The following is a 17,429-nucleotide window of genomic DNA, read 5'->3' as shown; positions in this document are numbered from 1 at the left end:
ATTAATTAATTGATTTGATGATTGTTTGATAATTGAAGAAACCTGATGACAAGCAGAATCATTGAAGAAAAGAGAAACACAAGAACTACAACTGACTTCCAACCACAGCTTTAGATGAAATCAACTGAAAAGACATTAAATCTATAACACGTGAAGGACCCAAAACATTTTAAAAAAATTAACGGGTTGATTATTCACAGCAGGAGGTTCAGGTCCACAGGTAGAGGAATGAATTGGGCTGAATGATTTATGAAATTTTTGATTATTTCATACACCATTGTATGAGAAAGGAAATTAAAATGATGTATCAGTATCGTTATCAGTAACATGACAAGACATACTTTTGAACCGATTCTTTTAAATCACCTGGTTCATTTTGGTGAATTTGACTGATCTTAAAGTTTAAACTTGCCGCAGCTACAACTCAGTTTGCGAGATCGCTGACAAACGCCCAAAATCATAGGCAAATCACACAGTGTGAATTATCAAAGACGCGATCTGAGAGAATCGCTAACGCCCGTGAGATATTTGCCATGCTAAACATCTGGACCTGTCGGCGACTCAAAATCCTGCTGTATACTGACCAGATTATCAGTATTTTAATAGATATATTTACAATTTTATCATACAGAAACATACCACACACATTTGCTTGACTAGCAGCAACAGCAGCACATAACACTGCTGGTGTTAATTTAACACCGGGGAGTTTACTGTGATGTGTCTCGGTCTGTTTGGGAGCTGGAGTAAAGTTGTTAATGTAACACATAAATTATGTTTTTTGGTTTAGAGCTACAGAAACAGACCTGATATTTGGTTTGGACTCAAGTCACTCAAGAACAAATTCATTTTTGCATTTTAGGATCCGTTTGAGAGAAATTACTTTTCTTTCTCTTGAAACCTCTAGAATTCCTAAACCATAAGGTCATTCATGCTTTAATTTATATATTGATACAACTACAATCCCAGTCAACACTATGATCTCACAGTGATGTCACCATGTGGTCACAACATCAGCAATCTGAGTTTACAGTGATCTAAAAGTTTAACCTCACAGCGCTCTCACTGTGTGCTCATCCCAGTTTATAACTAGCTAATAGCTAATTTTATTTTTGTTACCAGAATGTTCTCCTAAAAGGTAGAATAACACTCTCTATAAATTATTTTAAACATGTTTAGTGATAACATTGATAGAACATTATCCCCTAACATTCTAAAGTTTTCAAACCTCAAAAATCAGCGTGTGAATCTTAATAACGGTGCCGTGCTTCATGCAGCAATGCATTCTGGGTGCATTATGCAAAACTCATTAGTGGCTCCCAGAATGCATTGCAGCATGTCACCGTTATTGAGATTAACATGCTGATTTTTGAGGTTTGAGTGTGTCTGTCTAAATGAAACACTGTTTTTTTTTTTTTTTTTTTATTTAGACATAGTTGAATGTCATGCTGTAGAAACATTATTTTAATCAATTACACTAGAAGCTGACCAGTGCATCACATGATGATTATATCATTGTCATCATCATCAAGTAGCTGACATCATCTGATCACAGTTTATCTTATTGTTCTTGCCATAACAAACAGTTACAGCAGCCAGAGAAAAACTAACATTAAAACATCAAGAGTCAAACTGCCCAACTAAAACAAACACTGATCACCATAATGGCGAAACCAAACCAAACTATTAATTTATCAAATAAATAAATCATCAACATCTAAACCTCTGTTAATATCAATAAGAACTTTTCCACACATATGACAGAAATAAAGTCTGGTTTGTAATAAGTGAAGCTGGTAATGCTGTTTGTGGAGTTGTTTAATGACGTTGGAGCCTGACATCCAGTGTTTACGCATCAACCCAATTTTCATTTTCAACCAAAATTTGACATCTGAGTGATGTTGGAGTCCATGTCCAATAACATTTTTAGCTGGGGTGAGTCACATTGTGGCCATGATATGAGCACACAGTACGTGTGCTGTGAGGTTACACTTTTAGCTCACTGGGAACTCACATTGTGGTCATATGGAGAGATCACTGTGAGATCATTGTGTTGACAGGGATGTGATTGATTGATCTGTGTAGAGAAGACACTAAACAAAACCCCACTTCTTTCATTTCATTCTGTTCTTCACACTGTTAACCCTTGCTGTAAAAAAAGCCGTAATTCAGACAGTATCATACCATTTTCCATTAAAACAGTAATATACCCTAGAAAACAAAAATAGCCTACAGGAATATACTGTAAATGAACAGTGCTCCAAATCGACACTCAGAGGCTGTTTTCCCAATCACACCCTATACCCTCATTCACTATTCCCTACATTAGTTCACTAATATAGTCCACTTGACAGAGTGAATGAAAAGAAGAGAGTGAATTGAGAAACCGATGAACACCTGATAAGCAGAATCACTGAAGGACAGAGAAAAAAGAACAGAAAAAAGAGAAACACAAGAACTACAACTGACTTCCAGTAACACTGAGTGTGAAACCAGTTTACAAACCAGTTTATGATTATTTCTTTCATACATGTACAAAAGTTCTTGTTGAGGATTAACAGAGATTTAGTTAATAATAAAATTTGTTGTCACCATAATGGAGATCAGTATTTGCTTTAGTTGGTCTCTTGTCCCTTGACTTCTTACCTTTCATTTTTCTCTGACTGCTGTAACAGTGAGTTTATAAAACACATTTGATATGGTAAGAAACAGTCAAGAGATAGTTGATCAGGTGTTTTTGTTCTTTTGTGATGATGTCACAATCATCTTGGACTATCTGATTTTCTATCTGACAACCTGTATATATTAATTTAAATTATGGGTATGTCATTTTTAGCATAAATCTGTGTATCTACATAATGAAATCAATATTTCTATAATCAGGTCTTCTGAAAAATAACAATCATATAGTTCATTCAATTTTATTTTACTCCTAATTGGTTCAGACACACAGATATCCACAATCAGCATATGAATCTCAACAATGGTGAAAAGTTTCATGTCGCAATGCATGCTGGGATCCAGGATAATATAAAACTCCCAGCATGCACTGCTGCATGAATAATAATTAAAAAAAAGAAATATTGCCACCATTGTTGAGATTAATGTGCTATATTGTGCTATCTCTGTGTTCTCTTACGAGAGGTCTCTCGTACTGCGTAAGATATCTTACGCTAGGGGAAAATCCTTTTCCGCGAGATATTGAAGCCAAAAATTATCCTTAATTTTGTAATAATGCAAAACGCGTTGCAGCAGCAATGCAGACATAGGCGAGACAGCTCGCGCGCCTATTGGCTGCTCTGCGGCAACTGCAGCAGCCTATCGAGCGAGGCCTGGCGTGACGTCAGACCCAATCAGGGCACTTCGCGCCCGCTGCGTCACGTCCCGCCGAAATGGGCGTGGTCTAGGCCTATAAATATCGCTCGCAGGCAGCTATTATCTGATTTTTCATCCTTCAAGCGAAGCACACGCATCGCTGGAGCTGGATTAGAAGCCGCGCCGTCGAGAGAGAGCACCTTCAGCGGGACGAGTCACTGAAGTCGCTGGCCGCGCCGCCTTCCTGCCTTCCTGCTGCGCTTTCCGGCGCTTATATCCTTCTCTTTTATTTGCTCTGTATGTCTATGTGTGTGTGTCGCCGCAGAGCTAGCGTCTTTTTAAAGATGCCTTCCTGCGGCTCGTGCAGAGCCACACTCAGCGACGGGGACCGCCACGTGATCTGCGTTTCCTGCCTGGGTGAGGAACATGCAGCTCTCGCGCTCACTGACGGCGGATGCCCTCACTGCGAGCTGATGGCAATGGCGACTCTGAGGACTCGCCTAGCCGTCTTCACCGAGACTGCTCCCCCGCCCGCCGCGGCGTCGCGCCGTAAAAAGCGGGCCCCGGAACCCTCCCTCAGCCGCCAAAGCTCGCCGGTTCGCCCGCTTGCTTCCCCGGCTTCTTCTGTTTCGCTTCCTGACGGACAGCGGCCGCCGTCTGCCGCCGCTTCCGTTGATATCGCGGATGAGGAAGCCCTGCTGGGAGAGGATGATTCCTGCTCTATCCTGGCGTCAGGCAGTGAGGATTGGGCGGGCTCTGAGGACCCCGCACCCCCTGCCCGCACTTCGTCAGGCAAGAGAGCTTCCATTGAGACGGAACTCATGCGAGTACTCGCACAGGCCGCGGCGAGCCTCGGCCTCGAGTGGTCTTCGCCTGAGCAGCCCGCTCACAACCGGCTGGATGGATTTTTCCTGCCTGGGGAGCGCGCTTCGCCTGTGTCCAGACCGGCGCCTTTTCTTCCTGAGTTACACGAAGAAGTCGCCAAGTCCTGGAGCGCCCCCTATTCTGCTAGAGTGCGTCCTGCTGTTTCTTTGGCATTCTCCGCCGTTGACGATGCCAAGAACAAAGGATACCTCTCGCTGCCGCCGGTTGAAGAGGCGATAGCGGCCCACTTATGCCCGCCCTCCACTGGACGGCGCGCTAAGCCGGCCCTACCCTCTAAAGCTTGCCGCACGACGTCGAGCTTGCTCCACCGCGCTTTCTCCGCCGCCGGGCAAGCTGCGTCAGCGTTGCACACCATGGCAACGCTCCAGATCTTCCAGGCCGATCTCCTCCGTAAGCTGGATGAGGAAGGACCTGACGCGATCTGCGTGCCGGACTTAAGGAGTGCCACGGACCTCGCTCTTCGTGCTACTAAGTCCGCAGCGCAAGCCATTGGACGGACTATGGCTTCTCTCACCGTGTCTGAGAGACATCTCTGGCTGACGCTCTCGGAAATGGCCGAGTCTGAACGCACCGCGTTCCTCGACGCCCCGCTTTCCGCCACAGGCCTCTTTGGATCCTCCGTCAAAGATTTCGCGGAGAGATTCGCAGAGGTACAGAAAGCGTCTCAGGCTATGAAGCACTTCCTCCCGAAGCGCTCCAGCTCTGCAGCAGGCCGTGCGAAACCGTCTGCTCAGAGCTCACAGCCACCGTCCACTGCCTCCACTTCACAGCGCCGCCAGGCCAGAAGCGCGAGACCGCGCTCCCGCTCATCCGGTCGCCGCCCCGCAGGACGCGGCTCGCGACCTAGGATCACGGTGAAGCCCGAGGCCCCGAAGTCGTCCTAGCACAGCTAGGAAAACGACGGTGTTCCAGTCCCGCTGCGGCCGGACTCACACCAAAGCTATTCGCTCGTCCAGTTCCAGAAAATGTGACGGTTCCAGTGTTTTCTGCAGCCAACAAGTCGGTTCTGTCACCCGCTTGCCTGCACACAAATGCCGTTTTCACGGCTACCCAGATAAATCCCCAAAAGAGTGTATTTTCTGGTGTCCCGGCCACGGCCGATGGTGTTTCGTGTGTAGTAAGAATGCCCACTGCCCAGTGCCCATCCCTACACATAAGCACAGCCTGTCACACAGGGCTCGCGCACATAAAACCGACTCAGATCGGTTGCGCTTCAAACATGGTGAACGTGCCCACTACCCAGTGCCCACTAACACCCCGTTATGCATGTCTCACGGTTTCTGTAAAAACGAAACCAACGTGCACTCGCTTCACGCAAGCGAACGATGCTTTCGGTGTGATAAATGTGCCCGCTGTCCCGCGCCCACATCCACACATAGACATGACAGTTCCCACGGGAACCGCCCAGCCCTCCCCCTCGCGGTTAACCACCGCAGAGGAGTCGAGCGCGGGCAATCTGCCCGCTGTCATCAGCGCGCCCCATGCCTCAAATGTCACGAGCGACACGCTTGTGTTACAGCACACCGAAGCTTCTCCATCGCTGAGCGAGCGGAGCGCGCTTCGTATTCGACCCCTAGCTATCCATGCAGACGCATGGGCAAAGCTACCCGGGGTTTCGAAGTGGGTGCTGAACATTATAGAAAGAGGCTATTCGCTGCAGTTTCGCCGACGCCCTCGCCGCTATGTGGCGCGCGTCGAGACCACGGTAAAAACAGAAGTAGCACATCTACTTCGAGCCGAAGTGACGAAACTATTGAGCAAAGGGGCCATAGAACCTCTCTCTCAAGATCAGAGCGAGGGAGGGCTATACAGCAGATACTTCCTGGTACCGAAAAAAGACGGGGGTCTCAGACGGGGATCTAAGGCAACTGAACAAAGTGCTTGTGAAGCGACAGTTCAGGATGCTCACGACCAGGCAAATCCTTGTGCAGATTCGCCAAGGAGATTGGTTTGTGTCAATAGATCTGAAAGACGCGTATTTTCAAATACAGATAGCGTCACGTCACAGGCGATATTTGAGATTCGCCTTCGAGGGCCAGGCATATCAGTACACAGTCCTGCCGTTCTGTTTGTCCCTAGCACCCCGTACATTTACGAAGTGCATGGACGCGGCGCTCGCACCCCTCAGAATGAGAGGCATGCGAGTGCTGAACTATTTGGACGATTGGCTGATTCTAGCGCAATCTCGCGCAGTGCTCATAGAACACACGACCATTTTACTCGATCACCTCGAGGTTTTGGGTCTGAGTGTCAATTGGGCGAAGAGCTCCCTGTCACCCAGTCAGAAAATATATTTCCTGGGCACAGAACTGGACTCACTATCCATGATAGCGCGACTATCACAACAGCGCGCGGTAGACATTCGACGCACAGCGAACTCTTTTCGCTGCGGCGCGTCTGTCCCGCTCAAAAGATTTCAGAAGATGCTAGGTCTCATGGCCTCAGCATCGTCAGTGCTCCAGCTGGGTCTGCTCCGCATGCGCCCGCTGCAGTTTTGGCTGAAAGCGCGAGTCCCACGCGAAGCGTGGGCACCCGGTTTGCTTCGCCTCAGGGTCAATCAGAAATGCGTTACAGCTCTGAAACCCTGGAAAGCGAACGACTGGTACCAATCAGGTGTAAGCCTGGGGACTTCCTCGAGGGTGAAAGTGGTGTCCACGGACGCGTCCACCTCGGGATGGGGAGCGCTGCTCGAGGGCAGACCGTTCTTCGGCCAGTGGTCAGAACGGGAGAAGCTCCTGCACATAAACTGCCTCGAAATGCTGGCAGTAGACAACGCGCTGACGCGTTTTTGTCCCCAAATAAAAGGTCACCACGTCTTGGTCCGTTCGGACAACATGTCTGTGGTGTCCTACATAAATCGCCAGGGCGGCATCAGATCCGAGAAACTGTACAGGCTGGCAGAACGCCTCCTGGTATGGGCTCAGTGCAACCTGCGCTCGCTCAGAGCAGCGCACGTGCCAGGGATCATGAATATAGGACCAGACAGACTGTCCAGGAACAATGTTCCGGCAGGCGAATGGTCCCTACACCCACAGACAGTCCAACTGCTGTGGAAGAAATTCGGCAGAGCGGAAGTGGACCTGTTTGCGTCTCAAGAAAACGCTCACTGTCAAGAATTTTTCTCCAAGAGCAGGAGCGCGCTGTCCCATGTGTGGCCCCGCCGCCCGCTCTATGCTTTTCCCCCCGTCTTTCTCCTGCCTCAGGTGATAGAACGGATCAGGGAAGAAGGATGCTCAGTACTGCTGGTAGCACCGTTCTGGAAAAACCAACCTTGGTTCCCAGCCGTGATGCAGTTAGCAAGTACTGCCCCGTGGCCAGTACCAGTGAGGAGAGATCTCCTCTCACAGGCCCGCGGCTCGATCTGGCATCCTCACCCGGAACTATGGTCCCTTCATGTCTGGGCCATCAACGGGTACATGTTGGACTCCCTAAAGGAGTATTAAACACGATCACGCAGGCTAGAGCTCCGTCTACAAGACGACTCTATTCTTCGAAATGGTCAGTGTTTTCGGGCTGGTGCACAGCCCGTGGTGTGTCACCCACAAACTGTGATGTGACGGAGGTGCTTTCCTTCCTACAAGAGCTGTTGGATGGGGGCAGGGCCCCCTCCACGCTCAAAGTTTATGTGGCGGCTATAGCAGCGTTCTCAGAAACAACGCTTGGTCAGTCAATAGGAAGGAACGATTTAGTCATCCGCTTCCTTAGAGGAGCTAAGAGACTGAATCCTCCCAGACCTCCCTCAGTCCCCGTATGGGACCTTTCTACGGTTCTGGAAGCCATGAAAGGTGCGCCATTTGAGCCTTTACAGTCAATCGATTTGAAACACCTGTCTTTCAAAACTGTGTTTTTGCTGGCTCTCGCTTCAGTGAAGCGCATAGGGGATCTGCACGCGCTCTCTGTGAGCGCGGCGTGCATGGAGTTTGGGCCCAATGACTCAAAAGTTATACTCAAACCTAAGCACGGTTATGTTCCAAAATCCCTCAACACACCGTTTAGGGCGCAGATTATCTCTCTGTCAGCCCTACCGGTCCCTGATGAGGAAAGAGACGCGAGCCTCCTTTGCCCAGTCAGGGCATTACGAGCTTATGTGTCTCGCTCGTCTGTTTTCAGACAGACGGAACAGCTCTTTGTTTCGTTTAGCGGACGTTCTAAGGGACTAGCCGCGTCGAAACAGAGCCTATCCAGATGGATAGTTGATGCTATAGCGCTGGCATACGCCTCCAAGGGCATGCAGTGCCCTTTGGGTGTCAGAGTGCATTCCACGAGAGGCATGGCCTCTTCGTGGGCCTGGTCAAGTGGGATTGCCTTGCAAGATATTTGTATGGCGGCAGGCTGGGCCTCCCCGTCTACATTTATAAGGTTTTATAACCTAGAGGTTCCCGCCCTGCAGGCCAGGCTGCTGTCGGTCTAAACTACCAGTATTATCTGACCTGATGCGTTCAGCTCAGAATGCTGCGTTTGCTGAGCACAGCTCAATGTTCGACAGTTTAAAGCTGGGCAAACTGTGTAAGACCCACATTTTTTCCCATCAGTTCAGGCCGTACCCCGCCCTGTCTGTATGATGAAATTCGCGTCCCTTCGACGCTACTTTATGTGGAAAAGTGAGGCTGCACCCCTCCTTCTTCCCGGACTCTCTGTGAGTTCACTGAGTGATTGTGCACTATATGTACCCCGGGCTTTCGCCCTTGGGTCTTTGGTGTCAGATCTCAGCATGCACGGCGTTTTACATTGGGTCCCCTAGCGTAAGATATCTTACGCAGTACGAGAGACCTCTCGTAAGAGAACGTACTCGGTTACTAACGTAACCTCGGTTCTCTCTAGAAGAGGGAACGAGTACTGCGTATCTTGCCGTGCATGCACACGCTCTGGTTGCTTCGATGATGAAAAACCAGATAATAGCTGCCTGCGAGCGATATTTATAGGCCTAGACCACGCCCATTTCGGCGGGACGTGACGCAGCGGGCGCGAAGTGCCCTGATTGGGTCTGACGTCACGCCAGGCCTCGCTCGATAGGCTGCTGCAGTTGCCGCAGAGCAGCCAATAGGCGCGCGAGCTGTCTCGCCTATGTCTGCATTGCTGCTGCAACGCGTTTTGCATTATTACAAAATTAAGGATAATTTTTGGCTTCAATATCTCGCGGAAAAGGATTTTCCCCTAGCGTAAGATATCTTACGCAGTACTCGTTCCCTCTTCTAGAGAGAACCGAGGTTACGTTAGTAACCGAGTACGTTTCTAAAATATAGTGTAGCTCTGTTTTTTTTTGGGGTTTATGCATGATGTGTTAAAAAAATGAGTCATAGTAATTTATTGCTGTAGTTTCACAGTGGTGCTAATGTAACACTTTTGATCGAGGATAAAACTCTGAATGAATAAGAATTAATTCCTTAGTGAATGAACAGGCAATATGATGATTTTGTCATCATAAGCATTACAACCACAATCATTCATAAACTGTGTGTGCGCACAAGTGTGACTTGCAAAAACACAGCTCAAGCAGCAAAAGAAAAATGAATGTTTTAGCATCAGCATCCCAACTAAAGCAAGCACTGATCTCTATAATGGTAACTTCAAACAAACATTTTCAATAACAATTTCTGTATGACAGAAACAAAGTCATACTGGTTAATAATTTACATTTACATTTACATTTAGTCATTTAGCAGACGCCTTTATCCAAGGTGACTTACAAATTAGGACTAAATTCAGCGAGTCATCATAAAGAGGCAAGAGCAACAACAACGCAGGAAGTGCTCAAAATACGAAGTTCAGGTATTATTCAGAGTAGCATAAGCCTGATAAGTGGTGTTTCGAAGGGAAAGGAATTATTATTTTTTTTTTTTTCTATAAGGTTAAGTGCTCACGGAAGAGATTGGTTTTCAGCTGTTTTTTTAATGTTGTCAGGGATTCTGCATTCCGGATGAGGGTGGGGAGAGCGTTCCACCAGCATGGAACCGTGAATGAGAATGATCTGGAAAGTGATTTTGTGGCTTTCTGTGATGGAACCACGAGACGTCGCTCGTTGACCGATCGTAGGTGTCTGGTAGGGATGTAGACTCGTAGGAGTGAGTGAAAGTAGGAGGGAGCTGAGCCTGTGATAGTTCTGTAAGCAAGCGTCAGTGCCTTGAACTTGATGCGAGCAGCGAGAGGTAGCCAGTGCAGAGAGATGAACAGAGGAGTGACGTGGGCCCTTACAATAATAAGTGTAATAATAATGGCTGGAAGTCAGTCGTAGTTATTGTGTTTCTCTATTTTCTGTTCTTGTGTTTCTCTTTTCTTCAGTGATTCTGCTTATTAACAGCAGGTGTTCATCACTAATGCTCAACAATCACTTACATATTCTCTTAATTATCTTACTGCAACACTGTCTCAGTGTTACTTTTTACTCTTTGTAGTGTGGATTTCCCTGTGGTGTTGAAAGGGTTAACAGTGTAAGATAAAAAGACACACCCACAAAATGTATTTTAACAGTAATAAACTGTAAGTTATGAAACAGGTTTATACTGGCAACACTGTTGCCAGTAGTTTACTGTAAAATTTCGTTTTTTGGGTCACCATTGTGCAGAAGAGTAGAGCCTGTGCTTCAGTCCAGGAGAAGATCTACAAATATTGATGAAATGCTGCATGTTGCTTTATTTAACAGGCGGTGACTGTGTAGTTGCTGGTCCAGTGGAAATCTCTTTATTTACAAAAGTTTTGTTGTGGTTTCAAATGAAATAAGTTCACAGTAATACTTTGCTCACGTTATTAATGCATTATACATTTTAGTTTAATACATGTAAATGACAGTTGGTCAATTTAAGGTTTCTGCAAGTGAAATTAGTTAACTCGAGTTTTAGTGCATTTTACAGTAACATACTGTAGATTACAGTAAAGAACTGCACAATTAACAGTAAATTACTGGCAACAGTGTTGCCAGTATTTTACTGTAAAAAAAACCGGTAAGGTCTAACAGTGCACATAAAGCTGCTGTTTGACTTCAGAAGATTTGGAATATGACACACACATCATTCTGTATATATAGATACTGTAGTGCTGCAATGGTGCTTTTTTGTTAGTTTGAACAGAAAAGGCATAAGAGTTCATGCCCGCGGGAACTAGGGGTGCTGAGGGTGCTGCAGCACCCCCTGACGACAGCTGTTTCACTACATTGGCATTTAAGATGACATGACTTTAAATAACTTTTTGTTTTTCAACATGTTTTTAAGAACACCTTCTACCTTTATAAAATTAATCTAAATATAATTTCGTTTTTATATGTTGTCGAATATGGTTTTATGACTCTAAAAGAAATTAATATATCAAAAGGCAAAAGCAGATCTCGTATGGAAGTGAGTGACACTGGTTGAGGACCAGCATCTAAGAACTCATTTGACACTCATTTAATGCATGTTCACTCAGACGTCGGTGAAAAGATTTCATGTAGATGTCTTGATTAAAGCATTCTTTGGCATTAGGGGCTGTTCACACAGAACGTGTTTTTCCATTCCACTCTGATACTTTTCCATTGTTTTTTTTAGTGTGAACGCACTAACCGTGTTTAACTGTTGCGCTCGCGTCTCGTGCATGAAACAGCGTTCTTAAAATGCAGCACTCAAGTTAAAATAAGTTCAACTAAAACGCGCCTCGAGACCTTGCGTTTTCCCCCGTTCCACTCCCCGCGTTGGGCGTCTTGCGTTTTTGCTTTGAAAAATTGTGCATTCTGTGTGAACCAACTCCTGAGCGTCTATCATAAGTTAAGATGCAGATTTTTGTGCTGTGTTTTTAAAATTTATCATGAGTTCTGAACATTCTCACATAACTCTGTCCTCATTCATTTGTATGCTCATCTTTTTGTTTGGGCTGTTTAATATTAGGATTTTGTTTAAAATGCTCTACGAGCACCACCCTTCAATATCAAGCCACGCCCCATTAAGCCCCGCTCCCAGCACCCCCCTGATAAAATATGTTCCCGCGGCTATGTAAGAGTTTCATTATGTGGAAAAGATGTTTCTGTGAAAGAAAGTCATGATGACAGAATTGTCTTTTTTGGGTGAACTTTCACTTTAAGTACAAGCTTATATTTATATATGTTTATTTGACTGCTCATTGACTGTTCATTGTGTCCTCTTTAAGATGTTGATTAATTTGTATGCATAATTATTTTTTAGATGTCTTAAGACTGTACTTGGCCTTTTCAACTGTCTCACCGGCGACGACTGCAATAGGTAATGTACACTGATTTATTTTTATTTTTTTGTCATTTCAACTTAGAAAATGTACTTCATCTGTAACATCAACAATAACTGGTTTTATTGAAATTAAATAAATTAAGATTACTGATTGTGAATTCAAACAACCTGAAAAACTGTTTTACTGAAGCATAACCTTCAGTATAATCTGATTTCTCCAGATAGTTAAATTAACTTATCTAGTTAATTTTTTTTTTCACCTTAATGTTAATACACTAAAAAATAAATTCATTACCCTTACTCAATTTAATTGAAGATATTTTTTACATACAATTGAATTAACATTATTTATTACACTTCTGTTCAACCAACCTAATTTTTTAATTAATATACTAAAGCTTAATTTTCCAATTAAGTAGTCTCATTCATCTTTAAACCCAATGTATATAATCAACCACTAAGTAAAGACTATGAGCATAAAACACTGTATGGATCATTACACTGACGCTAATTCAGATCACCTTCATTCAACGAATAAGCAAAGTAAGTAAAGTTTTAAACCAATTCATTTTGGTAATTATCTTTATGATTTATCTGAACGAAAATCAAAAAAGATGATGAAAAAGGGTGTGGTCTGCTAAAGGAGAAAAAAAGAAAATGCGTGGAGGAAAGGAAGTGAAGGCCGGTGGAAATGGCGGAACGAAGTTGCTGAGCGTTTGAATGGAATAATTTGTGTTTTCCTTTGGAGTTTAATCATCATAGGTTGAGATTCAATCCTTGCGAGTACATCAAGAAGATTGTTGGAATCTTGGGATGTATCATAAGGAAGAGTTGCGTCAATCGAAACTATCGAATATAGGCCAACTAACTGAATTTCAACGACACCCCAAACTGGTTTGGGGATTTTATTTCTACTCCCTTTTAATTCGACTGCTGGCATAATAATTCTTGAACAAAATCACAAAATCCCTCTTTAAAAATCAACAATAGGAAAGATCAAACAGCACTTTTACATGCTTTTAATGGTTCCTTCAATCTCTCATCCAGCAAAATCCCCAGTGTTAAATTAACACTGCTCAGTGTTTATATTTCTATTATCATTAGAAAACAAGCGACTAAAAAGCAACATAAAAACAGCAGAAATAAAATAGTAAGAAATTAAGGTAAATTACAATGACAATTAAGCTCATTATTTATTCATGCAGAAATGCATGATGGGAGCCATGAATGAGTTTTGATTGGTGGCACCCAGAATGCACTGCAACCTGCTTTATAATTTTCACCAATTGTTGAGTCACAGGCTGATTCTTGATGTCTGTGTGTCTACTTAAAATAAAACAAAATGAAAAAGTTTTTGTATCAGAACAATATTAAAAATAATAATTTGGATTATGTTGAAAATGCTTGAAATATGATGCAGTTCAAGGACAGTGCTGTTATAATCAATAATAGGAAGAAATAGGCTAATAACTCTTACTTACGGAACATTTTGAGAGTCCTTTATTATGTTTAAATGCTGAGTGAGGTTTAAACACTTGCATCTCGCTGGGTGTATGATCGGGCACTGAGTGTCTACACTGTCCACACATTTAATAACAGAAACTCCTAAATGTCCAACATATCTGAACATTAAACATTAACATAAACTACAAACATCTTTCTCTTTACTGAAAAACACATAAAATAACACTTAGTTAATACCTAAATTTACTCTCCTAATGAATTCCTTTGCAAAGCATGCTGAGAACTACAGATCCACCGCCCAGGGCTGTATTTCTCAAAAGCATTGTGATCATCGTGTTCGTGGCAATGGCTCTACAATCTACTTAGAGTCACGATGCTTTTGGGAAACCCAGACCAATTTATTCAAAATGATTCATGTAACCTAGTGTTAAAACCAATTATTTAGGTAAAATATATTAGATGGATTAAACACAATTAAATTAAGTTGTGACTATGTTAAATTATGTTACTTTAGCTCATTTAAATAAATTAAACTGAACAAGAGGCATACAAATTCTAATTTCTTTGTGTATGTTTGTTTTATAATGTCAATTTAACTTCACATTTGCATTGATTTGTTTAGCAGATGCCTTTATCCAAAGCAGCTTACAAATTAGGACTACAGCAAGCGATTTATCATGAAGAGGCAAACAATTCAAGAAGTGCTCAAAATATACAGTTTGAAACATTGCTTAGTAGCATAAGCTAGACAAGGGAGGGATTAAAGGAAAATGAAAGGATATTATTTTTTTAATGAGGTTAAGTGCTCACATGAGAGATGAGTTTTCAGCTGTCTTTTGAATGCTGTCAGGGATTCATCCCACATGTTGTCAGAGATCATTCCACCAGCAAGGAACTGTGAATGAGAATGGACTGGAGAGTGATTGTGTGGCTCTCTGTGATGGAACCACAAGCCGTTGCTCATTGACCGATCGTAGGCTTCTAGTAGGGATGTAGACTCGTAAGAGAAGTAGGAGGGAGCTGAGCCTGTGCTATATCTCTAAGCAAGCATCAATGCCATGAACTTGATGCAAGCAGCGAGTGGTAGCCAGTGAAGAGAGATCGTTGGGCTCGTTGAAGACAAGACGAGCTGCAGCATTCTGAATCATCTGTAGAGGTTTAGTTGCACATGATGGAAGTCCAGCCAGAAGAGCATTGCAGTAATCAAGCCTAGATATGACCAGGGCCTGGACGAGAAGTTGTGTTGCATGCTCAGTTAGGAAAGGCCTGATCTTCCTGATGTTGTGCAGTGCAAACCTGCATTGGTCGAGCTGTCTTTTCGATGTGGTCTTTGAAGGTCAGCTGGTCATCAAAGATTACTTCAAGATTTCTGACAGATCTTGATGGGGTAATTAAGGATTTACCTATTTGTATAGTGAAACAGATTGGCAGGGAAGACGAGAAGCTCAGTCTTTGCAAGGTTGAGCTGCAGGTGATGTTCTTCCATCCATGCTGAGATGTCCGCCAGACAGCATGAGATACGTGCAGCTACTGTAGAATCCTCTGGTTGAAATGAGAGGAAGAGCTGTGTGTCATCAGCATAGCAATGGAAAGAGAAACCATGTGCCTGAATGATGGGTCCCAGTGATGTAGTGTAAATGGAAAAGAGGAGGGGTCCAAGAACTGAACCCTGAGGTTCGGTCTGTAACTCTCTATAAGTGACATGTTTAATGTCTGTTTTTTTTTAAGCAGTGGAGTTACCTGAGCCTGCTTGAATGCAGTAGGGAAAACGCCAATATGGAGGGATGAGTTGATGATGTGTGTGAGTGCTGGTAGAAGTGTGTGAGAGATGGCTTGTAGAAGGTGTGAGGGGATGGGTCTAGACTAGGGCAGGTGGTAGGATGACTGAAGAGGAGAAGTTTAGATACTTCTTCCTTAGTGAGTGGAGAGATGGAGGAGAGAAGGTTTCTGTAGTTTTTTAGTTTATTCCACAAATTCTGACCAGAACCAAAGATATTTGTGTCGTCAGCAAATAACACAAATTTCAGTAGTTCAGATACTTTACATATGTCATTTATGTGGTCCCAATACTGACCCCTGGGGGACATCACACGCAAGATCCAAACATTCAGACGTATAATCTCCCAACTTCATAAATTGTTCCCTGTCTTTTAAATAACTGTTTAACCAATTCAGCACTATCCCCCTGATCCCGAGCCTTTCCAGTTTATTGATTAATATTTCATGATTAATTGTATCAAACGCTTTTTTCAAATCAATGAATACCCCAACTCTGTAATTTCTTCAATGAGTTCAGTTAAAGCTAATGATGTTGACCTATTTATTTATTTATTTTTCTGAATCCATATTGACTGTCATTAAGTCATTTGTTTTTATCTATGAATTTGTCCAATATGTCATTTAAGAGTGTTTCTAGAATTTTTTTAAATTGTGGCAGTAGAGAGACAGGCCTGTAATTTGTGAAGTGGTGTTTGTCTCCAGTTTTGTACAGAGGTATGACTTTTGCTGTTTTCATTTTTGTTGGAAATTGACCAGTTTGAAATGACAAATTAAAAATGTAAGTAAATAGTTTTGAGATCCCCTCAATTACATTGTTTACTATCTTCATATCTATTTCGTTGCAATCAGTGGAAGCTTTAGTTTTGCATTTTTTAACAATATCTATTATTTATTTTTCTTCTACTGCTTTAAGAAACATCGAACATTGATTTCTTTCAATAAGATCATTATATCTGTTATCGATTTATCTGTGGAATAGGATTTTTTTCAGCTAAATCTGCACTGTAAAAAATTTGGAGTAGGATTTACTTGAAAAAAGCTTGCTAATTTTTTTCACTCTGAAAATGCTAGTAAATTTACAAAGTTTGCCAAGTAAAAACCTAAACATTTATTAGTAGCTTTAATTAGAAATCTTTAAGTTAAATTTACTTGGAATATGGAATTAAGTAAACTTTACTTAACCTAGTTAAGTGAAAGTAACAAAGATAATAAGTAATTTTAACTTGGCTAGTAAAAGGTTGATTGATATCGATTTAGTTGAATATTCCTTTGCATTACATTTCACTCAAACAATAATATTGAATTATACCAATCATTTATAGTATGTGCTTTACTTAGATTATCTAAGTAATTTATAAGACATCATGTCAGATGTTAAGTCTCATGTGAATGCAAATACAGTACCTCAATACTTCGTAGACAATACACAATGACGGTAACATTTGATGGATCATTTTTGTGTTTGAATGTGTCATTTTGAGCAGAAAATTTACTCAAAATGTCACAAAATGGCAAGTTACTAATCCTGACAACAAAAGCAATGATAAAACAGTGTAAATACAGCTGGAAAACAGTGAAAAATGAACCTCATTAATTATTCAAGGTCCAGTGCATGATGGGAACCCCAGTATCAGAAAAGTTGAGTAATTTTTACTTAATTTTATTGAGTTGATATTTACGCTTTCATTTCTACTCGCTTGAAATAAGTACTGATATGGAATTTACTTAGTTTTTTAAATTCTTGCCTGGACTAACTTTTTCATGTAAATTACATTGTTTTTTTTCAGTAGTATTTACTTCACCAAAAAATCATTTTTT

At 42.7% G+C, this 17,429-nt stretch overlaps 1 protein-coding gene and 1 long non-coding RNA gene across 2 annotated transcripts in view; both read left to right on the top strand.

The window, feature by feature from the left end:
• The window catches only part of LOC309493698 (uncharacterized protein), a 45,037-nt gene that overhangs the window by 3,414 nt on the left and 24,194 nt on the right, over positions 1 to 17,429 (top strand). The window contains exon 4 of the mRNA XM_082162897.1: positions 12,348 to 12,404. Coding sequence (XP_082019023.1) covers positions 12,348 to 12,404 — 57 coding nt within the window. The remainder of the gene's footprint in view (positions 1 to 12,347; positions 12,405 to 17,429) is intronic.
• The window catches only part of LOC309493994, a 44,910-nt gene that overhangs the window by 3,287 nt on the left and 24,194 nt on the right, over positions 1 to 17,429 (top strand). The window lies entirely within an intron of this gene.

This window comes from Leuciscus leuciscus, assembly GCF_965113295.1.
Source record: "Leuciscus leuciscus genome assembly, chromosome: 3".
In the NCBI taxonomy this organism is placed as follows: domain Eukaryota; kingdom Metazoa; phylum Chordata; class Actinopteri; order Cypriniformes; family Leuciscidae; genus Leuciscus; species Leuciscus leuciscus.
This window is presented reverse-complemented; position numbering and strand designations above follow the sequence as displayed.